This window comes from Callithrix jacchus, chromosome 9 (genome assembly GCF_049354715.1).
Source record: "Callithrix jacchus isolate 240 chromosome 9, calJac240_pri, whole genome shotgun sequence".
NCBI lineage: Eukaryota > Metazoa > Chordata > Mammalia > Primates > Cebidae > Callithrix > Callithrix jacchus.
Genome location: NC_133510.1, coordinates 63,366,403 through 63,389,646, shown reverse-complemented (window position 1 = coordinate 63,389,646; position 23,244 = coordinate 63,366,403). Strand labels below are relative to the sequence as shown.

The 23,244-nt window shown below is 47.5% G+C and overlaps 2 protein-coding genes and 1 pseudogene across 6 annotated transcripts in view; 1 reads left to right on the top strand and 2 right to left on the bottom strand.

Annotated features, from left to right (window-relative positions):
* Positions 1-2,811: 2,811 nt before the first annotated feature.
* On the bottom strand, positions 2,812-3,173 carry LOC100412743 (SRA stem-loop-interacting RNA-binding protein, mitochondrial pseudogene; annotated as a pseudogene). The gene has a single exon (XR_008473820.2). The product of XR_008473820.2 is annotated as an SRA stem-loop-interacting RNA-binding protein, mitochondrial pseudogene (transcript).
* Positions 3,174-9,825: 6,652 nt separating this feature from the next.
* On the top strand, positions 9,826-14,733 carry COQ10A (coenzyme Q10A). Of its 2 annotated transcripts, none has more exons than XM_002752606.6 (5): positions 9,826-10,128; positions 10,691-10,837; positions 12,558-12,750; positions 13,232-13,333; positions 13,923-14,733. In XM_002752606.6, the coding sequence occupies exons 1-5, from the start codon at positions 9,998-10,000 to the stop codon at positions 14,088-14,090; spliced, it is 741 nt and encodes a 246-aa protein (XP_002752652.1). In that variant the 5' UTR covers positions 9,826-9,997; the 3' UTR covers positions 14,091-14,733. The 2 variants fall into 2 exon arrangements, with proteins under 2 accessions (XP_002752652.1, XP_009002234.1); XM_009003986.4 differs by lacking the exon at positions 9,826-10,128 and adding an exon at positions 10,214-10,316.
* Positions 14,734-15,469: 736 nt separating this feature from the next.
* The window catches only part of CS (citrate synthase), a 31,269-nt gene continuing 23,494 nt past the window's right edge, over positions 15,470-23,244 (bottom strand). For all 3 annotated transcript variants that reach the window (XM_078336376.1, XM_009003988.4, XM_035256428.3), the window contains 5 exons: positions 20,655-20,854; positions 19,373-19,502; positions 19,148-19,249; positions 17,360-17,569; positions 15,470-17,031 (listed from right to left, as the gene is read on the bottom strand). In XM_078336376.1, the coding sequence (XP_078192502.1) occupies positions 16,861-17,031; positions 17,360-17,569; positions 19,148-19,249; positions 19,373-19,502; positions 20,655-20,854 (813 nt within the window). In that variant the 3' untranslated portion in view covers positions 15,470-16,860. The remainder of the gene's footprint in view (positions 17,032-17,359; positions 17,570-19,147; positions 19,250-19,372; positions 19,503-20,654; positions 20,855-23,244) is intronic.

Genomic DNA, 23,244 nt, shown 5'->3' with positions numbered 1-23,244 from the left:
GGCCCCGCCTACCGGGGGGCGGGCGAGCGGGAGGCCGCAGCGCTCCCTGGCGGCGGTTCTGGGCCCGGCGCTCCCCGCGCAAACTGACCCCGACCGCAGCACTCTCCGCCCCACCCTGGCGGCCCCAGCAGCCCCCGCACCCCCTAACTCGCGCGTCCGCTCCCCGGCTTCCGCAACCGGCCGCGCAGTGCTCTCCGCTCCAGTCTGGCGGCCCAAGAGGTTACCCCACAAGACCCTAGCGGAAACCTGGGCCTTGGTCCCGCGATGCTTTCCAAGCTGAGGACCGAACGGCTGGCCAGATCTCACCCAGCCCACGTTGCTCCCGGCCGAGCTAACTCCTCCCGTCAGCTATTCCACACCCCGAAATCCCCCACAGACTAGGGGGAACTGGCAGGTGGGGAACTGAGAATTAGGTATGGCAATAGCCCCAGAGGGAGGGAAGACGTGTATCTCCACTGGCGGAGGGGTGAGTTCGGTAGAAAAGAAATAGCAAAGTGCTCAAACTGCAGAGAAACCCCAAGGAGGATTCTACTGCAGAAAACACCCACAAAGAGGCCATGACAACTGGCAGCTGGAAGAGACGGCCGAGATCAACAGAAGGAGCATTTTCCAACTCCTTAATGACTCCATTGCAAGGTTAAAGTGGAAAACACTCAACAATTTCTCCTTAGAACAGCATGCGGTGTTTCCCCTCCTCCAATGGAGATGCCGGAGAGCCGTCAGTTAGAGAAGAAATGAATGGAGGTCATCCCGGCCCAGAAACAGAAAAAAAAAAAGGAAGACGAAAAGTGGAGATTGAAAAATTGGTACAATTTATAAAAGGTGATCCAGAGTCCTGCTCAGAGTTTTACAACTCAATACATTGAAAGGAACATGTAATGGAAGAAGTATAGCATGCTGGCATCCTGTCAAGTCTTTATATATAAAAGGCCTCCCTTGCTGGGAGAGGAAAAAATAAAAATACATTTTATTTTATTTTATTTTATTTTGAGACGGAGTTTTACTCTTGTCACCCAGGCTGGAGTGCAGTGACACAATCTTGTCTCACTGCAACCTCTTCCTCCCGGGTTCAAGTGATTATCCTGTCTCAGCCTCCCGAGTAGCTGGGATTACAGGCATGCACCACCACGCCCAGCTCATTTTGTATTTTTAGTAGAGACAGCAGGGTTTCTCCATGTTGCTCAGGCTGGTCTCGAAATCCTGATCTCAGGTGATGTGCCTGCTTCAGCCTCTCAAAATACTGGGATTACAGTACTTACAGGTGTAAAACACACGCCGGGCCTAAATTTTTTTTAGTTTTTACAGTGTTGAAAATAAAAGTTGGCCAGGCACAGTGGCTCATGCCTGTAATTTCAGCACTTTGGGAGGCCCAGGCAGGCAGATCACAGGGTCAGGAATTCAAGACCAGCCTGGCCAACATAGTGAAACCCCATCTCTACTAAAAATACAGAAAAACTAGCTGGGCATGGTGGCACGTGCCTATCGTCCCAGCTACTCAGGGGCTGAGGTGGGAGAATCGCTTGAAGCTGGGAGATGGAGGTTGCAGTGAGGTGAGATAGCACCACAGCACTCCAGCTTGAGTGAGATTTTGTCTCAAAAAAAGAAGAAAGAAAAGACAAGTTAAAATATTGCCCAGTATGGTGGCTCAAGCCTCTAATCCCAGAACTTTGGGAAGCTGAGGTGCATGGATCACCTGAGGTCGGGAGTTCGAGACCAGCCTGACCAACATGGAGAAACCCCACCTCTATTAAAAATACAAAATTAGCCGGGCATGGTGGCGCATGCCTGTAGTCTCAGCTACTCGGGAGGCTGAGGCAGGAGAATCACTTGAACCCCGGAGGCGGAGGTTGCGGTCAGCTGAAATCGTGCCATTGCACTCCAGCCAGGGAAACAAGAACAAAACTTTCTCAAAAAAAAAAAAAAAAAAAAAAAAAAGTTAAAATATTGCTTAGGAGCAATCACTCTGTGATTCTGTGCACACACAAAAATTAATAAATGAAAATTTTTTTTTTGAGTCGGAGTTTCGCTCTTGTTACTCAGGCTGGAGTGCAATGGCGCAATCTCAGCTCACCGCAACCTCCGCCTCCTGGGTTCAGGCAATTCTCCTGCCTCAGTGTCCTGAGTAGCTGGGATGACAGGCATGCACCACCGTGCCCAGCTAATTTTTTGTATTTGTAGTAAAGACGGGATTTCACCATGTTGACCAGGATGATCTCGATCTCTTGACCTCGTGATCCACCCGCCTCGGCCTCCCAAAGTGCTGGGATTACAGGCTTGAGCCACCGCGCCCGGCCTGAGACAGGGTCTTGCTCTGTCGCCTACACTGGAGTCTGTAGCCTAGACAGGAGTGCAGTGGCATGATCTTGGCTCACTGCAACCTCAGTCCCCTAAATAGCTGGGACCACAGGCGCATACCACCATGCCTGGCTATTTTTTTGTTTTTATTCTTGTCTTTGTTTTTTTCTGAGATGGAGTCTCACTCTGTTGCCTAGGCTGGAGTGCAGTGGTGTGATCTCGGCTCACTGAAGCCTCAGCCTCCTGGACTCAGGTGATCCTGCCTCAGATGCAAGAGTAGCTGTGATTACAGGCGGGTGCCAACATGCCAGGCTAATTTTTGTAAAGACAGGGTTTCACCATGTTGCCCAGGCTGGTCTCAAACTTCTGGGCTCAGGACATCTGCCCATCTTGGGCTTCCAAAATGCTGGTATTACAGGCGTGACCACAGAGTGGATTTTAAACTCCTTATGAGCCAGAGTTAGAGTCTTCTCTAACATAGACAATAAATTGTTTTTTTTTTCTTTTTCTTTTTTGGTTATGTTAACTTTATTTAATAGTCTGGCAATCTCAAAAATCTTTTTCTTCATCAGATATTTGCAAAATTTTTGGCCTTTGAACTTGAACCTGGAGCTTTATTCCATCTATATAATATAATTTTCCTGTTGTAGTGCATTCTGAAGTTCTTCTGAAGAAAACTGAACCCAACCCAAACCTTTGTGAAAACCAGTCTTCTTGTCAAAAGGTACAATACGCTTTCTTATATGGCCAAACTGTGCAAAGTGTTCTCTCAGCTGACTCGACGCCACAGTCCAAGGAATTTTTCTCACAAAAGCAACCGGCCGACTGATATTTCTACGCAGTGCCACAGCACCACTGGCTGCTAAGGCCACCATCTTTAGACTCAAATTGTTTTATTTATTTATTTTTATTTTTTGAGATGGAGTTTCGCTGTTGTTACCCAGACTGGAGTGCAATGGAACAATCTCAGCTCACCGCAACCTCCGCCTTCTGGGTTCAAGCAATTCTCCTGCCTCAGCCTCCTGAGTAGCTGGGATTACAGGCACACGCCACCATGCCCAGCTAATTTTTGTATTTTTAGTAGAGATGGGGTTTCACCACGTTGACCAGGATGGTCTCGATCTCTTGACCTTGTAATCCACCTGCCTCAGCCTCCCAAAGTGCTGGGATTATAGGCGTGAGCCACTGCGCCCGGCTGTTTTAATTTTTTTTATGAAAAAAATGATTTTGAGCTTTCTGAAGGCAAAGGTATACATTAAATAGTTTTTTTTTTTTTTAGCTCCAGCATATCAGTATTCAGAAACAGGCATTTAATATTTGGTGATTGATGATGATAATGATGATGATGAAGCAGAAACCAATGGTAACAAAGGATCAAATGGATATGGGTGTTGAAACTTGGCTATTGGGTATGATGGGCCTTCCAGGGAAGGCTAAGCTAGGATATGGCCCAGAGGATAAGGAGGAGGGGCATACACGGTCTCCATTGCCCAAAATAACTCTTGGTAACCTGAGGAATTGGAGTCAGGGGTTGAGCTGGGGTCACGTGCCTGGGTTTGGCTAGAGGATGGAGGTGAACAAGAGAGGTTGCCAGCCTGGTTCTCTGGGCAACTGGAGGGAGGAGGAAGGGCTAGAAGAGTTATTTTTAATATTATTTAGAGCACCAAAAGAGGATTTCCCAGTAGGGAAAAAAAGGATTTGATGTAGGTAACACTGATACTTTCAGGGCTCAGGGAGACACGCAGGGTGTGGGAGAAGGAGACCAGAAGTGGTGATAAAAGCCTCCTAACTGGACAGTCCTTCTGGATTGAACAACTGCATTCATATTTGGGTAACTTTAGTCAGATGCCTGCTTATTTTTAAGCCTCAGTTTTCCTTCTAACAAATGTGAGGACTAAATGTGAGGATTCACCCTATGTACAGCCCTGTACTAACTGGTTGGGAGGTCAAAAATGAGAAGTAATGATGTCAGCCAGGTGCAGTGGCTCACGCCTATAATCCTAGTACTTTGGGAAGCCAAGGCAGGCGGATTGCCGGAACTCGGAAGTTCTCAACCAGCCTGGGCAACATGGTGAAACCCTGTCTCTACTAAAATACAAAAAAATTAGCTGGGTGTGGAAGCATGCACCTGTAGTCCCAGCTACTCGGGAGGCTGAGGCAGGAGAATTGCTTGAACCCAGGAGGTGGAGGTTGCAGTGAGCTGACATTGTGGCACTGCAGTCCAGCCTGGGCAATAGAGTGAGACTCTGTTTCCAAAAAAAAAGAGGTAATGGTGTCTCTTTATGAGGAGATTATAACTTAGTAGATGAACATACATATACATGTGAAACAACTACAGAACAGAGGATATATGCTAGATTACATGGCACTATGTGTTTGTTCAGAGTAATGTTCAAGGAAGGGTTCAGTCGGGGGGTCTTCCTGGAGGAGGTGTGTTTTGAGTCAGTACTTGAAGGAAGTTGTTGAGGTTGAATGGTGGAGACATGGGAAGGAAATCAGTTGTTTCCAGTACAGGGAATAGACTAGGAAAGGTTTAAATGGCAGTACTTAGTTAAACTAATTAGTAGGGGGACAGCAAGTAAATTGGCTTGGCAGGCCTACTGGACCTTGGGGATTCTGAAACAGTCAACTCCGTTAAGGCAGAGTGATAATGAGGTCACAGTTCAGTTATACATCCCAGTTAATTTCTGTCTTTTAACCAACTAGATCCTTACTCCTCATTCAAAGCAGCTGTTTCACATGTATAAGCCCTTAGTCAGAGGGAGGGTGGGGCTGGACAAGAGAGTGGGATTGGAAAGAGTAAATCTGTCCTTTTAGGTCATGTGCCCATCTGAAGGTGGCTCCAGATTACCACTTGTGAACTGGGAGGAGATTCTGTACTACAGTAGTAAAGAGGAGGCCTGGGGGATGTGGACATTTTAACAGGCTCTCTCTGGAGTGCTGAGGGGAAAAGAAGAGATGTTAGGAGACAAAGTAAGTGAGATCATCCTCCAACTTGGGGTTTCCTGGAAGAGGATAAAATGAAAGGGCTCGGTGGCTCACACCTGTAATCCCAACACTTTCGGAGGCTGAGGTGGGCAGACAATCTGAGGTTGGGAGTTCGAGACCAGCCTAACCAACATGGAGAAATCCTGTCTCTACTAAAAATACAAAAAATTAGCTAGGTGTGGTGATGCACACCTGTAATCCCAGTTACTCAGGAGGCTGAGGTAGGAGAATCACTTGAACCCAGGAAGCAGAGCTTGTGGTGAGCCGAGATCACGCCATTGCACTCCAGCCTGGGCAACAAGAGTGAAACTCTGTCTTTAAAAAAAAAAAAAAGGGGGGTAAAGATGATGTAACATACATTCATAGTCCAGTCCATGGTGGCTCACACCTGTAATCCCAGAACTTTGGAAGGTCAAGGTGTGCATATTGTTTGAGTTCAGGAGTTCGAAACTAGCCTGGGCAAGATGGTGAAACTCTGTCTCTACGAAAAATGTGGTAGTGTGCCCTTGTGGTCCCAGCTATTTGGGAGGCTGATATGAGAGGATCACTTGAGTCTGGGAGGCAGAGGTTGCAGCGAGCCGAGATCACACCACTGCACTCCAATCTGGGTGACAGAGTGAGACCCCCATCTTAAAAATTAAATAAATAGGCTGGGCGCGGTGGCTCAACCCTGTAATCCCAGCACTTTGGGAGGCCGAGGCAGGTGGATCATGAAGTCAAGAGATCGAGACCATCCTGGTCAACATGGTGAAACCCCGTCTCTACTAAAAATACAAAAAATTAGCTGGGCATAGTGGCGTGTGCCTGTAATCCCAGCTACTCAGGAGGCTGAGGCAGGAGAATTGCCTGAACCCAGGAGGCGGAGGTTGCAGTGAGCCGAGATTGCGCCATTGCACTCCAGCCTGGGTAACGAGTGAAACTTCATCTCAAAAAATAAAATTAAATTAAAAAATTAAATAAATAAATAATAAAACATATTCATTTGGTGCATAATTATTTTGAATTGGTAGTACCAACTGCCATGAAGTCAAAACAGTTTATTAAAAATGGGTTTTGGTGATCACCCAATGTCTCTTGCTTACATGAAATCCAGAGAAGATGGGCTCAGACGTTTTTTTTTTGAGACAGAGTCTCCATCTGTCACCCAGGCTGGAGTACAGTGGCATGATATCCACTCACTACAACCTCTGCCTCCTGGGTTCAAGTGATTCTTGTGCCCCAACCTCCTGAGTAGCTGGGACTACAGGTGTGCACCACCACAACTGGCTAATTTTTTTTTTTTTTTGGTATGTTTTGTAGAGACAGGGTTTCGCTACTTTGGCCAGGCTGGTCTTGAACTCTGACCTCAGGTTATCCACCTGCCTCGGGCTCCCAAAGTGCTGGGATTGCAGGTGTGAGCCACCATACCCAACAGATGGGCTCAAACATTAAATCAGTCCATATCCAATGGAAGTTCCCAAATTAATGCCAAACTCAAGGAGTAGGGGTATTGAAGGATTTATAGTGCTTCCAGGATCACCCTGTTCCTAGGTCAGAGGTTTCTTCCACACTAATTAGACCAGCATTGCAACAGAGTCTTTTTGTTTGTTTGTTTTGAGACAGGGTCTCACTCTCATCACCAAGGCTGGGAGTGCAGTGGTGTAATCATGGCTCACTGCAGTCTCAACCTCCTGGGCTCAGGTGATCCAACTCAGACTTCCAAGTAGTTGGGATTACAGGCATGTGCCACCATGCCTGGCTAATTTTTTTGTAGAGACAAAGTTTTGCCATATAGTTTGAGACAGGCTGGTCTCAAACTATCAGGCTCAGGTGATCTACTCACTGTCGCCTCCCAAAGTGCTGGGATTACAGGTATGAGACACCACGACTGGCTGCAACAAAGTCTTTATTTAATTTACCCCCTGCCCCTCCCCACAACCACCACACACAGCACTTCTCAGGCAAAGCGTTCCTGAAAGTGGAAAGTCAGGGAAATAGTGGGGCTCAAGAAGGACAGGCTCCCATGAGGGGTGGGGGGCTTACTGCAGGGCTCAGTGGCTGCTCTGTGCCCTGTGGAACCACCGGCTGGTTCTCCAGGTCCAGCCCAGCCCCATGACATTGCCCACCCAGCAGAACCCTGACCCACTCACCTGCCGGGGCATACCCCTTGGGCATGATGGGATTGGTGAATCCTCCAGCCACGATGCCCTCAGGGGAGGCATTCCTGAAAGCATTCCTAAATCTTGACTGAAGATTTAGAAAGCAAGCAGAGGAAATGCTTGTACTGTAATAGCATGAACTTGAAATTCTACAGCAGGCACCATCATTCACTTGCACACACCTAATTCTAGTCTCTCTAGTCTCTCTCTCTTTTTTTTTCCTTTTTGGAGAGACAAGATGTCACTATGTCACTATGTTGCCCAGCCTGGTCTTGAAATCCTGGCCTCAAGTGCTCCTCCCACTTCGGCCTCCCACAATGCTGGGATTACAGGCATGAGCCACTGCATGTAGCCCAATCTCTTTCTAACTGCTTTCTTTCTTCCTCTCCTTTTTTTCTTTTGTTTACCTCACTTTTATCAAGAGCATTTTCTTTCTTTTTATTTTTTGAGACCAAGTCTCACTCTTATTGCCTAGGCTGGAGTGTAATGGTGCCATCTTGGCACACTACAACCTCTGCCTCCTGGGTTCAAGCAATTCTCCTGCCTCAGCCTCCCGAGTAGCTGGGACTACAGGTGCACACCACCATGCCCAGCTAATTTTTGTATTTTTAGTAGAGACGGGGTTTCACCTTGTTGACCAGGATGGTCTCAATCTCTTGACCTCGTGATCCACCCGCCTCGGCCTCCCAAAGTGCTGGGATTATATGCGTGAGCCACCGCGCCCAGCCAATTTTTGTATTTTTAGTGGAGATGGGGTTTCTCCATGTTGGTCAGGTTGGTCTCGAACTCTCAACCTCTGGTGATGCGCCTGCCTTGGCCTCCCAAAGTGCTTGGATTACAAGCATGAGACACTACACCCAGCCAAGAGCATTTTTTTTTTCTCCTTGAATCATTAAAAGTAGCGTAGTGATATTTAATTGCCTGGGTTTCTGTCCATGAGGTCTCACTCTTCATCAAGTGCATACTTTTCAGACAAAGATGATTCTCTCTCATAAGAATGTCTGATTCTTCCTACGTTGACTTTTTTCTATAAATATTAAAGGTAAAAACTATGCAGTTGTAACCCAGAGCTTGGAATGTTAATTTCCTTTCCCAAAAATGTAGAACACAGCACTAAGCACTTGTGGAAGCTACACAGATGAACAGTGCTTCTAACTATAATCAAGGCTGAATATGATAAAGGTTCTTGTGATGGTTAATATTGAGTGTCAACTTGATTAAATTGAAGGATGCAAAGTGTTGTTCCTCGGTGTCTGTGAGGGTGTTGCTAAAGGAGATTAAAATTTAAGTCAGTGGACAGGAAGAAGTCGACCCACTCTCAATCTGAGTGGGCACCATCCAATCCGCTGCCAGCGATGCTAGAGAGAGCAAGCAGGGTTGGGTGCCGTGGCTCACACCTATAATCCCAGCACTTTGGGAGGCCGAAGCAGGCGGATCACCTGAGGTCAGGAGTTCAAGACTGGGCTGGCCAATATGGTGAAACGCTGTCTCTACTAAAAATACAAAAATTAGCCAGGCATGATGGCGTGCGCCCATAGTGCCTGTAGTCTCAGTTACTCAGGAGCCTGAGGCAGGAGAATTGCTTGAATCCGGGAGGTGGAGGTTGCAGTGAGCTAATATTGTGCCACTGCACTCCAGCCTGGGTGACAGAGTGACACTCTGTCTCAAAAATAAAGAAAATAAATATGACTTCCCAACGCTGCATACAAAGAAAAGAAATAAAATACATAAACAGAAAAAGCGGGCAGAAGAAGGTGGAAGAAGCTGCCTTGCTGAGTCTTCCAGCCTTCATCTTTCTCTCGTGCTGGATGCTTCCTGCTCTTGAACATCAGACTCCAAGTTCTTCAGCTTTTGGAATCCTGGACTTAACACCAGTGGATTGCCAGGGGCTCCCGGGCCTTTGGCCACAGACTGAAGGCTACACAGTCGGCTCCTCTACTTTTGGGGTTTTGGGACTTGGACTGATCCAACACTGGCTTCCTTGCTCTTCAACTTGCAGACGGCCTGATGTAGGACTTTACCTTGTGATCCTGTGAGGCAATTCTCCTTAATAAACTCGCTTTCGTATATACATTTATCCTATTCGTTCTGCCACTCTAGAGAACCCTAATACAGGCTCTAAAAGGAGCGTTCAGAGGATCTGCAGATATGCGCTGTAGACACGCCCACGAAGTCGCCTCTGTACCTATGTATCGGGTCCTGTGACCACAGGCGACCTCAGTCCCCCGAACCATCTTTGCAGCTTCTCAAACGCACACCCAGGGCCCTTTCTCTCCAGAGGTGTGAAACTACATCTCCCGACAGGCGGCGTTGTCCCCTTCCTTCCTCCCTCTCCCAGGCCCGAGCCATGGCAACAGCGTGACGTGGGGGTACAGAGAGCTGCGGGATCAGCGGTCCTGGCTTCAATTATAGTCTACCCGGCAGCCTGGACAGGAGCAAGGCGAGAGGTGCTGCAGCCTCCCGCCGCCCCTGGGCTGGGGGGCCCCGAACCAGCCCGGCGGGTGCCTACTACCGCTCCTTCTTTGGAGTGAGGAGGACGCAGCCAGTGTCAGAAAGGCACAGGCAGGGTCGCGCGCATGGCCTGGGCGGGCGCGCGGCGGGTCCCGGCTGGGACGCGCGCGGCGGCCGAGCGCTGCCGCTGCCGGCTCTCGCTCCGCTCGGGCGCGCGCCCGGCCCCGCCCCCAGGCCCTTCGCCGCCACCAATGAGGTGAGAGGGAGGCGCGGGCGTCACGCCTGAGGGTAGGGGGTTGCTCCAGACCCAGGGGTTCCGCGGTGGAGGGGTGCTGTATACTGGGATGCAGGCACGGCGGAGACCGACAGCAGTCATGCCCTGGGAGCTAGTGTAGAGCTTTGGAGAATGCTTTTGCAAATTGTACGAGAAGGGAAGTCCTCGGGGTGAGTGTCCAGTCTCCTCTTGGCATTCACGGGCGCCCTAGCATAATGAACCCAGGGGGGCCCCGGGGTCGGTGATGCTTCCTGAGAGCCTTAGCTTGCAGCGGTAGCATAGGCCCAGTCAAAGGCAACTGGCGCTTCCCACACATCCCGTTTTTCTCATTCTCCGCCCCTAGTCCTGTCCTCAGCTGCCCTCGACCTTTTGCACTCGTGACTCCATAGTCAGGGAGGGCCTAGCGGGCTACAGCAGGTGCTGGGTGTGGGGGAAGCTTGTCTGAACGACCTTCGTTTGAGATGCACTCTTCTTCCCCTTCACCTGGAAATGATAGAGGATTACGAAGAACTATAAGGTTGCTTCCTCTTTCTTTTGGCCTTAGGTTTCTGACCTCCTGCAGCCTCCTCTTGCCTCGGGCTGCTCAGATCTTGACGGCAGAGGCTGGCTTACCTTCCAGCCGTTCCTTCATGGGATTTGCTGCCCCCTTCACCAACAAGCGAAAGGCTTACTCGGAGCGTAGAATTATTGGGTAAGCATCCTCTGCCCTGCATCCTTCCACTTCTCCTTTCTCTCCAAATAACCATGTCCAGGCAACAATGTCAGGGTATCATTGGTGGGCAAGATTTATCCCTAGCCATCCTCCTCCTCAGGCTACAATGAGGATCAGGCTACAGCACCGATCCTCAAACCTCCCCTGCCAGCTTCCTGACCTTAATTTTTCCCTTCTTGGCTGCTGTGCATGGTGCATTAAGTGAAATGAGACTAGGGTTGGACTATACCTTAAGACAACAGGGTGTAGCTGGGTGCAGTGGCTCACGCCTGTAATCCCAGCACTTTGGGAGGCTGATACGGGCCGACCACTTGAGGTCAGAAGTTTGAGACTAGCCAACATGATGAAACCTTGTGTCTACTTAAAAAGTACAAAAATAGCCTGGTGTGGTGGCAGGCACCTGTAATCCCAGCTACTTGGGAGGCTGAGGCAGGAGAATCGCTTGAACCCGGGAGGCACAGGTTGCAGTGAGCTGAGATTGCACCACTGCACTCCAGCCTGGGTGACAGAGCAAAACTGTCTCAAAAAACAAAACAAATAAGACAACGGGGTGTATTTTTTTGGTTGCCGTTAAAAATTTTTTTTACGGTGGCTCAAGGCTGTAATCCCAGCACTTTGGGAGGCCGAGGCGGGTGGATCACGAGGTCAAGAGATCGAGACCATCTGGTCAACATGGTGAAACCCCGTCTCTACTAAAAATACAAAAAATTAACTGGGCATGGTGACGTGTGCCTGTAGTCCCAGCTACTCAGGAGGCTGAGGCAGGAGAATTGCCTGAACCCAGGAGGCAGAGGTTGCGGTGAGCCGAGATCGCGCCATTGCACTCCAGCCTGGGTAACAAGAGTGAAACTCCGTCTCAAAAAAAAAAAAAATTTTTTTATGGGTACATAGTATGTGTAAATATTTGAAGCGTCATCTTTTTAATATATTTTGAGCATAATAGCTAACTTATCAAGCACTTGCTACATGCTAGCAGCTTGACTTAAATGTTTTACATAGATTTTTCTCATTTAGTCCTCACAACAAACCTATAAATCAGGTGAGAAAATGAAGACACAGGTAATTTACCTAAGGCCACATTGTTAGAAAATTTTTAGAGCTGGGCTCTGATCCTTGTGTGATCACCAGTAAAATTGTCAGCCTCGGCGGGGCGCGGTGGCTCACGCCTATAATCCCAGCACTTTGGGAGGCCGAGGCGGGTGGATCACGAGGTCAAGAGATCGAGACCATCCTGGTCAACAAGGTGAAACCCCGTCTCTACTAAAAATACAAAAAAAAATTAGCTGGGCATGGTGGCGCGTGCCTGCCGTCCCAGCTACTCAGGAGGCTGAGGCAGGAGAATTGCTTGAACCCAGAAGGCGGAGTTTGCGGTGAGCCAAGATCGTGCCATTGCACTCCAGTCTGGGTAAAAACAGCGAAACTCTGTCAAAAAAAAAATTGATGGCCTCTCTTTTCTCCCTAGATGTTCCCTCTTAAAATAAAAATAATTCAAAAATATTCTGTAAACTGCAAAACATAAGGTAACAATATCATAAGGATTTGCACCTTTGCTTTTGGGAAGTTATTCATCCAGGCTTATTTGGGATCTCTAGTTCCTGAAGGGGTATGGTTAGTGGGCAAAGGTATGAATTAGGGGCCTATAGCAAGGAGGAACCTGACCCAGCTGGCAGTTCCTTGGCTGTGATTCCTCTTCTCCTAGGTATTCAATGCAGGAGATGTATGAGGTGGTGTCCAATGTCCAGGAGTATCGCGAGTTTGTGCCCTGGTGTAAGAAGTCTCTGGTGGTATCCAGCCGTAAGGGTCACTTGAAAGCCCAACTGGAGGTTGGCTTTCCACCTGTCATGGAACGTTACACCTCTGCAGTTTCCATGGTCAAACCTCACATGGTCAAGGTGAGGCCTGTATGGGAGGGATTGATAAGATTTTTTCTCTTTAGCACACTTATTTATTTATATTTTTTAAGACAGGGTTTCACCATGTTGGTCAGGCTGGTCTTGAACTCCCGACCTCAGGTGATCCGCCCGCCTTGGCCTCCAAAGTGCTTGGATTACAGGCGTGAGCCACGACGCCCAGCCCTTTTTTTTTTTTTTTTTTTTAAGATGGGGTTTCACCATGTTGGTCAGGCTGGTCTTGAACTCCCGACCTCAGGTGATCCGCCTGCCTTGGCCTCCAAAGTGCTTAGATTACAGACCTGAGCCACTACGCCCGGCCAGCACTTTTATATTGAAGTGCTATTTTGGCCTTTGTAATGACTCTATCTCTATGTGTCAAGTAATTCCTTAATACCAGAAATATAGAAAATGGTTTTCAATTCCTTTCTATTGTATCCTATACTTAGTAATGTCATTTAACTTCCTGATTACCCTATTTTAGGCTGTTTGTACTGATGGCAAGCTCTTCAACCACTTAGAGACCATTTGGCGATTCAGCCCTGGTATTCCTGCCTATCCCCGAACCTGCACTGTGGACTTCTCGGTGAGTCAGGAGGCTGTGTAGCAGAGGACTAGGACTGGGTATGGGGAAGGGCTGGGGTGCTGTGACAGGGTTATTTATTTTTCTGAGATGGAGTCTTGCCCTGCTGCCCAGGCTGGGAGTGCAATGGTGCGATCTCTGCTCATTGCAACATCTACCTCCTGGGTTCAAGTGATTCTCCTGCCTCAGCCTCCCAAGAAGCTAAGATTTCAGGTGCCCACCACCATGCCCAACTAATTTTCTATTTTTAGTAGAGACAAGTTTTCACCATTTTGGCCAGGCTGCTCTCAAACTCCTGACCTCAGGTGATCCATCTGCCTTGGCCTCCCAAAGAGCTGGGATTACACGCCCAGCCAGTTATTCTTTAAGTATAGATAGCACTTAGTATTCCCCAAGTCACAGTTTCCACAGGTCTGAGCTTGTATCAGACTTGTAATCTGGGCTCAGTGTCAAGTAAGGGCCCTTAAGTGGATTCAAGGAACTGCAGGGAGTAGGGGGAGGAAAGGCACTGAGGAACGGTATCCTCGAATTTGGCCAGGGACTATCCAACATGGTCTGAAGAAGTTTCTGACTGTCTCTTACCCATTCCCAGATTTCCTTTGAATTTCGCTCTCTGCTGCACTCCCAGCTGGCCACCATGTTTTTCGATGAGGTTGTCAAACAGAATGTTGCTGCCTTTGAGCGTCGGGCAGCCACCAAGTTTGGTCCAGAAACAGCCATCCCCCGTGAACTAATGTTCCATGAAGTGCACCAGACTTGAGGCAAGGGATTGTTCCCTAGCCTCCCTTTTATCCCTCTTCCCTATCCAATTCTCTTATTTATTTGGTTTGGCTCCTGCTCCAGTTTGAGAGGAGTCTGTGTTCGTAATACTGTTTCTCCTCTCAATTCCCTAGAAATTGAGTTCTATGCAGGCTGGAAATGTAGGGGGAAACAGAAGGCAAAGGATGTGGAAATGAGATGTGCCTAGGAAACGGTCAGGCCCACTGTGGGAGCACCATGTGCCTGCAGACTTTTCACTACGAATTAGAATAAGGACTATGTGGTTGTCTCTGGGCCTTATCACACACATCTTAGTGTCTGACCAGGGGAAGATAGTTTAACTTTTCTAAGCATTGAATAAATTGAGCTTTTCTTCTGGCATAGAGGTACTGAGTGGTAACTTTTACCTTGCCTGAGATTCCTCAGGATAAAAGGCAACCTGCCTCCAGCCTGAAATACATAAAGCCTCATTTTAAGACTGTAAGTCCATGCTTCCTGGCTACTAGACAGCAAGGGGCTTTCTTACCATCAGTGCCGAGGAGAAAAGTACTAAACAGGGTTGTCTTTGTACTCTTGAGTTGTACCTTATTCTTCCACTTGGCCTGAATTTTTATAAAATTTCAATAAATTGTGACAGTGTGAAATTTGGCTTTATTATATTGTTTCTTGGGATAATAATGCAGATATAGTAGAGTAAAAGAAAGTTATGACTTCTTTCCCTGGGGGAGTGAAGGTGTAAGAAGGCCTCTTGGACATAGTGTCCCTGCTAACTATAGTAGCACATTCTACAAGCCAGGACCTAGTATCCACCCTCTTGCCTATTTATAGACTTTTTCAGAAGGTCAGTTGCAGCAGGGATATCAGAACAGAATCATCTGGTCTCGGACCTCCCGTATATGTGATGCCCTCAGGACCACCTCTTATTTTTGAGACCTCCTTCAGGGAAGCTGAAAAGAGCAGGCACTCCAAGAAGTACCAGAGCCCTCTAGTGGCTTAGGTCCTGAGGTAGCCATACTAGCCCATTTGTCCTTGATACAGTTTGTTTCTTTCACTCAGTGGGCTAGACCAGTTCTTGGATTAGTCACATGAGAACTGACAGTCTCAGCGATAGCCCTTGTTATATGTTACCTTACAACAAAATTAGCAAGGTTAGGGGCTAAACATCAAGGACTTCCTAACCTTGAGGAAGAATGGAAGTGTCCTTTGGAAATCTCTCAGGGAGCCTTTCCTCTGGTTAAGGTAAAAGAAAGCCAAACCTACCTAAAGATAAATGGATGTAGAAGACTACTTATAATCCACTAAGTTCAGGATCTTGGTAGCCAGATTCTTTACCTCATAATAAAGATTCTTCCAGGCCTTATTTAATAGCAGGCTCAAGCATTGTTAATAAAAACATTTATTTTGCATTTTACACAGAACAACCTGAAGTCTGCACCATGACTTGACAGTTACCCAGGGGTTTACAGTGTGTCCAACGCAAGTGCGGTTCTGGGACTGGGGATCCACACAAACACAGGCAGGAGTCTGGAGAGAAGATGGGGGCACAGCAGGAGTGTATCTCAATCCTTTCTCAAAGAAAAGGCAGTAGAACATTCTGAGTTGCTGAAAACCTGTGCAAATGGGGCTTCTAAAACAAACGTTGTACATGAGCTCTCAGGGAAGAGGGAGGAAAAGGATGCTGATAAATAAGGAGGCATCTTCTTGAGGTGGGGGATGAAGAGGGAGGCTTACTATTTTAATGCCCTCAGCCCCAGTACCTGATAATCAGAGACCATGTTCAATCTTAAATCAATTCTCTGTTCAAAAAGAGGTGCTAATAACCCAGGGACCAGACTCTGAAAACAACATGCTGGTTATTCCTGAGTCCCTGCTCTATGCCTCACAGCATATTAAAAGATGGGGGTCTGGAAACTGGGGAGGCCAGAGGGTAGTGGCTTGTGTTCTGTGGAAGTAAAAAACTTAGTTCACATTAAGCACGGATAAAACCCAATGACTGGGACCACAGATCTGTTGAGAGGTCTCTAGTACGGACCAAGAGGGGAGGTCCAGAACATCCTCAGCTTGAGGTGCAATAGGTGTAAAATCTGGGAGGAGGTGAGTATTAAAGTAATGGGAAACAGAACACTCCCAGACCTTAATTTTAATTGGATAGTTTTAAAAAAAGAAGTCAAACATTGGGTGCCAGTCACAACAAATGCCATGCCTTTTATGGTCACTTGGTCACATAAAAAAATTGCCAAAGCATGTCCAGCTAACCAGTAGGTCTTGCTAGGAGGTGTTTGTGTGCATGGGAGAAGGCCAAGGGGCTTGGTACAGCTGACTATCCACCATGATTCCTATGGAAACAGAAGGGGCAGAGTCCTGGTTTGCTGGCTTATTCAGGGCTTGGCAGAGAAGAAGCAAAAGCTCCAAAGTGACTGTAGATTCTCTGTAACTGGCTTTGACCCATGGAAAGAGGATCCAGATTCTCACTCTAGAGATAGTGGTGGGGCCAAACCTAACTCATACTACATGCATTAGTCCTGGCCATCCTCCAGGACCACCCCTATGATGGGCAACTCATACCAGGCAGGGAAGAGGGCTGATTAGGGAAGAAGGGATAATTTTTTATCTTTTAAAGTCTTAATTTATATTTTAACCTCAAACATATTATCAGTGCCTCAGATATAATTTAATCTTAAGTCTTTAAAGGCCCCCTGAAACAAAAGTATACTCTTTATTTATTTAGGCTTCCTCACTTTCTAGTAGTCACTTTCTCCTGGTCTCCAGTTTTACCCTGACTTAGAGTCCACAAACTTCATCAGACCCTCTGTGCTCATGGACTTGGGCCTTTCTAGAGGGAAGCCTAAGGCTCGGCTCCAGATGAGCTGTGCCAGTACACCCAATGCGCGTGATACCCCAAACAGGACCGTGTAGTAATTCATCTCCGTCATTCCATAGTACTGTAAGGTAAAAGAGAAAAAGGTTTTGTTTAAGACAGAGGCAGTGACATGTACAAGTCCTGGGTGATAGAAACCTTAAAAGCTCAATTATCCCTTTTTCTCCAAGGACTTACCCAGTCAACCTTAAATAGAAATGACACTGAGAAAAGTATAGCAATTGGGATTCTGAAAAGAGAACAACCCCAACCCCAACCCTCTCATATCAACTTTATCAAAAGGCTCTGTGAGGGAGGTCCTTGCTCTGATAGGAGTTAGGTGACTTTGTGCATGGCAGATAACAATAGGGTTTGGTACAAATTAGAGGGAAAAGAGGAAAAGGAGGACTTACCTGAAGCAGCACCCCACTGTGAGCATCTACATTGGGCCAAGGGTTCTTGGCCTTACCCTGCTCTAAGAGGACATTGGGCACAATCTTGTATAGCTGAGCAACCAACTTAAACATGGGGTCATTAGGCAGGTGTTTCAGAGCAAACTCTCGCTGACAGGTATATCGTGGATCAGTCTTTCTTAGTACTGCATGGCCATAGCCTGGAACAACCTGTAAAGAATAAGGAAAAAAGTATTCTCAGTAGAAATTATTTTATTTTTTGAGACAGGATCTCACTCTGTCACCCAGGCTGGAGGGCAATGGCATGATCACATCTCCCGGCAGCCTCCCAGTCTCAGGCAATCCTCCCATTTTAGCCTTCTGAGTAGCTGGGACCAGCACACCAATACACCTAGGTTTTTTTTTTAAATTTTTTTTTGGTAAAGATGGGGTCTGGCCAGGTGCAGTAACTCACGCCTGTAATCCCAGAACTTTGGGAGGCCTAGGTGGACAGATCACCTGAGGTTGGAAGTTTGAGACCAGCCTGATCAACATGGAGAAACCCTGTCTCTACTGAAAATACAAAATTAGCTCAGTGTGGTGGTGCATGCCTGTAATCCCAGCTACTTGGGAGGCTGAGGCAGGAGAATTGCTTGAACCCAGGAGACAGAGGTTGTGGTGAGCAAAGATCATGCCACTGAACTCTAGCCTAGGTAAAAAGAGTGAAACTCTGTCTCAAAAAAAAAGAAAGATGGGGGTCTCTGTTGCTCAGGCTAGTCTCAAACTCCTGGGCTCAAGCGATCCACCCACCCTGGCCTCCCCAAGTGCTAAGATTATAAGCCTGAGCCACCACACTCAACCTGTTCTTATTATTTTTTTTTTTTAGAGACAGGGTCTTACAGTGTTGTCCTGGCTGGAATACAGTGGCTATTCACAGCAGTGATCTTAGCACACTGCAGCCTTGAACTCCTGGCCTCAAGCAACCCTCTTGCCTCAGCCTCCCAAGTAGGTGAGAATACTGGGGTCCATGTCATTGTGCCCAGCTAGAAATTATTATTATTATTTTTTGAGACAGAGTTTTGCTGTTGTTACCCAGGCTGGAGTGCAATGGTGCGATCTCGGCTCACCGCGACCTCCGCCTCCTGGGTTCAGGCAATTCTCCTGCCTCAGCCTCCTGAGTAGCTGGGATTACAGGCATGCGCCACCATGCCCAGCTAATGTTTTGTATTTTTAGTAGAGACGGGGTTTCACCATGTTGACCAGCATGGTCTCGATCTCTTGACCTCGTGATCCACCCGCCTCAGCCTCCCAAAGTGCTGGGATTACAGGCTTGAGCCACCACGCCCGGCCCTAGAAATTATTTTCTACATAAATTCTTCTAGGTAGATAAATAGAAAAAGAAAAAAAAATCTCTAATTTAGAGACCTCTTTCATTCTTGTCTTCTTGAGATGGAGTCTGGTTCTGTCGCCCAGGCTGGAGTGTAGTGGCACGATCCTTGGCTCACTGCAACCTCCGCCTCCTGGGTTCAAGCAGTTCTCCTGCCTCAGCCTCTTGAGTGGCTGGGATTCCAGGCGCCCGCAACCATGCCCAGCTAATTTTTTGTGTTTTAGTAGAGACAGAGTTTTACCATGTTGCTCAGGCTAGTTGCAAACTCCTGAGCTCAGGCAATCTGCCTGCTTCGGCCTCTGAAAGTGCTGGGATTACAGGTGTGAGCCACCACACCCGGCCCATTCTTTTCTTCTTAATTCTTCCAAATTGCAGAACTTGGGTCTTGGTTTCTTTCCTAGTTGTTAAGCATCTCTGCTTACCCGTCCCGAGTTGAGTGTGTTCCAGATGTAGTCTCGTAACTTCTCATCTGACACATCTTTGCCAACTTCCTTCTGTAGCTGTGTTAGCCAGACAAGCACTTCCTATGGGAAAGGTTTAGGGAAAAAAGGAATGTTAATACATATGCCAGGAGAGAATGCCCGGATCAGAAACAAAGCATGGGGTAAGGAAAACATGTATTGAGAAAATAAAAAGAATAGTCTTACCTGGTTTGCCAGTCCATGGAGAGGTCCTGCCAGCCCGTTCATGGCTGCTGCAAAGGACAGGTAGGGGTCTGAAAGGGCACTGCCCACCAAGTGGCTGGTATGGGCACTTACATTGCCGCCCTCATGGTCACTGTGGGGAAGAAGGGAGAGCCAAGGGGAGAAGAAGGGTCAGATTATGGAAGCCTTGCTGTTCTCTTATTTGTCACTTACTAGCCTACTTATGGGCTCATGCCAGCCTATATCCAGTGAGTTATACCTAAGCTCTTGTATAAAACATCCTAAGGCTGGGCGCAGTGGCTTATGCCTGTAATCGTAGCACTTTGGGAGGCTGAGGTGGGTGGATCACAAGATCAGGAGTTCGAGTTCAAGACCAGCCTGGCCAAGATGGTAAAACCCTGTCTCTGCTAAAAATACAAAAATTAGCTGGGTGTGGTGCCACGTCCCTGTAGTCTCAGCTGCTTAGGAGGCTGAGGCAGGAGAATAGCTTGAACCTGGGAGGTGGAGGTTGCAATGAGTGAGATCATGCCCCTGTATGCCAGCCTGGGCAACAGAGCGAGACTCTGTTTAAAAAAAAAAGACATCCTAATCTTGGCTGGGCACAGTGGCTCACTCCTGTAGTCCCAGCACTTTGGGATGCCGAGGCGGGCGGATCACAAGGTCAAGAGATTGAAACCATCCTGGCCAACATGATGAAACCCCATCTCTACTAACAATACAAAAATTAGCTGGGCATGGTGGTGCACACCTGTAGCCCCAGCTACTCGGGAGGCTAAGGCAGGAGAATCACTTGACCATAGGCGAAGGAAGTTGCAGTGAGCCAAGATTGCACCACTGTACTCCAGCAGTCTGGTGATAGGGCGAAACTCCATCTCAAAAAAAAAAAAAAGACATCCTAATCCTATTCCCAGCTTTTGTTCACTAATCCACAGAGCTGGAGAGGTTAGTGGGTTACTGGTTGATGATGTCTGTATGCTCTGCTCCCTGACCCCAACCCTAGCTTTAATAGCTCCTGGAAAACTGAAGGACCATCTGATGTGAATAGCTAATACCTTTTCCCAGCCAGAAGCACCATCTTGTTCTTAGCATGGTTATGGTAATTTCTTTAGGCCTCCTTACCTTCCTTACTAGACCCCTTTCTTGCCTTGTATCATCCTTTATGCCACATTTCTGTCTCCTTGCTGCCTACTGTCTGTTCCCAGAAGATAAGAACATAAAGGAGCTTTTAAAAAAATTTCCCACCAATTGAGGCATCTGGTGGCTGTGATTGCTGGGCCTAGCTTACCTGTGGATGGTGAGGTATAGGCGCATGAGCTCAGTGAACTGAGCATCAGTATAGCCTAACATGTTGGTGAAATTGTGGGACCAGTCCAGCTTAGAGTCAATGGCCCCAATACCACTGCCTTCTCTGTAGAGATTTCGGTAGATCTTTGCTGCAACACAAGGTAGCTTTGCGATTAGATCCATAGAGTCTTCATAAATCAACTGACAGGAGAAGAGCAAGATGGAGAAAAAAAAAAAGGAAACATCAGCCAAGAAGAATTAGGCAGGGATATTGTCTGTTCTCCATGAACTGGAATATTTGGGTTCATGGTTAGTTATATAGTGGGTTGTTATATATAGAGTATGTTTGAAAGTATAGGATAACAATCGTAACCATTTAACTGAATAACTACTATGACCCAGGCACTAAGTGATTTGCAATACTATCTAATGTACACTAAAACGTTATTCCCAATGCTTACTACCACAAAGTATATAATGACTGCCATTTTACAGATGAGGGAACTAAGGCTCATAGTATCATAGTATTAGGTTAAATGCTAAAGTCAGGTTTAAACTCTGATATGTTTTTGAGACAAACTTTTGCTCTTGTTGCCCAGGCTGGAGTGCAATGGCATGATCTCAGCTCACTGCAACTTCCACCTCCCAAGTTCAAGCGATTCTCCTGCCTGAACCTCCCGAGTAGCTGGGATGACAAGCATGCACCACCATGCCTGCCTAATTCTGTATTTTTAGTAGAGATGGGGTTTCTCCATATTGGTCAGGATGGTATCGAACTCCTGACCTAAGGTGATCTGCCCGCCTCTGCTTCCCAAAGTGCTGGGATTACAGGTGTGAGCCACTGCACCCAGCCCTCTGATATGTTTAATCATGATCTTTTTCACTACACCATGACTTTACATTCAATGTGTTAAGACAAGCCGGGTGTGGTGGCTCACTCCTGTAATCCCAGCACTTTGGGAGGCCGAGGCGGGTGGATCACGAGGTCAAGAGATCGAGACCATCCTGATCAACACGGTGAAACCCAATCTCTACTAAAAGTACAAAAAAATTAGCTGGGCATGGTGGCACATGCCTGTAATCCCAGCTACTCAGGAGGCTGAGGCAGGAGAATTGCCTGAACCCAGGAGGCGGAGGTTGCAGTGAGCCGAGATCGTGCCATTGCACTCCAGCCTGGGTAACAAGAGCGAAACTCTGTCTCAATTAAAAAAAAAATGCGTTAAGACATTAGGTTTTGAGGCCAGGCATGGTTGCTCACACCTGTAATCCCAGAACTTTGGGAGGCTGAGGTTAGGTGAATCGCTTGAAGCCAGGAGTTTGAGACCAGCCTGGCCAACATTTTTGTCTCTACTAACAATACAAAAATCAGCCAGGTATGGTGGCACACGCCTATAATCCCAGCTACTGGGGAGGCTGAGGCACGAGAATCTCTTGAACTCGGGAGGCGGAGGTTGCAGTGAGCCAAGACTATGTCACTGCACTCTAGCCTGGGTGACAGAGTAAGACTGCTAAAAAAAAAAAAAAAGACATTAGGTTTCATAGCAGGGCACAGCGGCTCATGCCCATAATCCCAGCACTTTGGGAGACTGAGGCAGGCAGATTACTTGAGGTCAGGAGTTCAAGACTAGCCTGACCAATATGGTGAGACCCCATCTCTACCAAACATACAAAAATTAGCTGGGCATGGTGGCAAGTGCCTGTAGTCCCAGCTACTGGGAGGCTGAGACCGGAGAATTGCTTGAACCCGGGAGGTGGAAGGTGCAGTGAGCTGAGATCACACCACTGCACTCCAGCCTGGGCCACAGAGCAAGACTCAGTCTCAAAAATAAAAAAAAACACAAAAAAACAAAACCAAAACCAAAACCAAAACAAAACAAACTGGTGTCTTTTTTTTTTTTGAGACTGAGTCTTGCTCTGTGACCCAGGCTAGAGTTGAGTGGCGTGATCTCAGCTCACTGCAACCTCCGCCTTCTGGGTTTAAGCAATTCTCTGCCTCAACTTCCCGAGTATGTGGCTTTACAGGTGCCTGCCACCATGCCTGGCTAATTTTTTTTTTGTATCTTTAGTAGAGTCGGGATTTCACCATCTTGGCCAGGCTGATCTTGAACTCCTGACCTCCTGATTCACCCGCCTCATCCTCCCAAAGTGCTGGGATTACAGGCATGAGCCACCGCGCCTGGCCAACACTAGGTTTTAATAATTAATTCTATGTTCCATCTTCCAAAGAAAATTCACTATATGTGCCAAGGGTCAAACATTAGTATTCAAGTGTTATTTAATAACAAAGGCTTCCATTCTTGTTTTGTTTTGAGAAGGAGTTTCGCTCTTGTTGCCAAGGCTGGAGTGCAATGGTGTGATCTCAGCTCACCGTAACCTCTACCTCCTGGGTTCAATCGATTCTCCTGCCTCAGCCTCCTGAGTAGCTGGGATTACAGGTTTGAGCCACCGCGCCCAGCTAATTTTTTTGTATTTTTAGTAGAGATGGGGTTTCACCATGTTGGTCAGGCTGGTCTCGAACTCCTGACCTCAGGTGATCGGCCTGCCTCAGCCTCCCAAAGTGCTGGGATTACAGGCGTGAGCCACTGTGCCTG

Excerpts from the sequence above, each read along its gene's own strand:
- COQ10A (XM_002752606.6), top strand. The coding sequence starts at position 9,998 with ATGGCCTGGGCGGGCGCGCGGCGGGTCCCGGCTGGGACGCGCGCGGCG. Across the intron at positions 10,838-12,557 it reads TCGGAGCGTAGAATTATTGG|GTATTCAATGCAGGAGATGT; the intron begins GTAAGCATCCTC and ends CTCTTCTCCTAG. Across the intron at positions 13,334-13,922 it reads CCTGCACTGTGGACTTCTCG|ATTTCCTTTGAATTTCGCTC; the intron begins GTGAGTCAGGAG and ends ACCCATTCCCAG.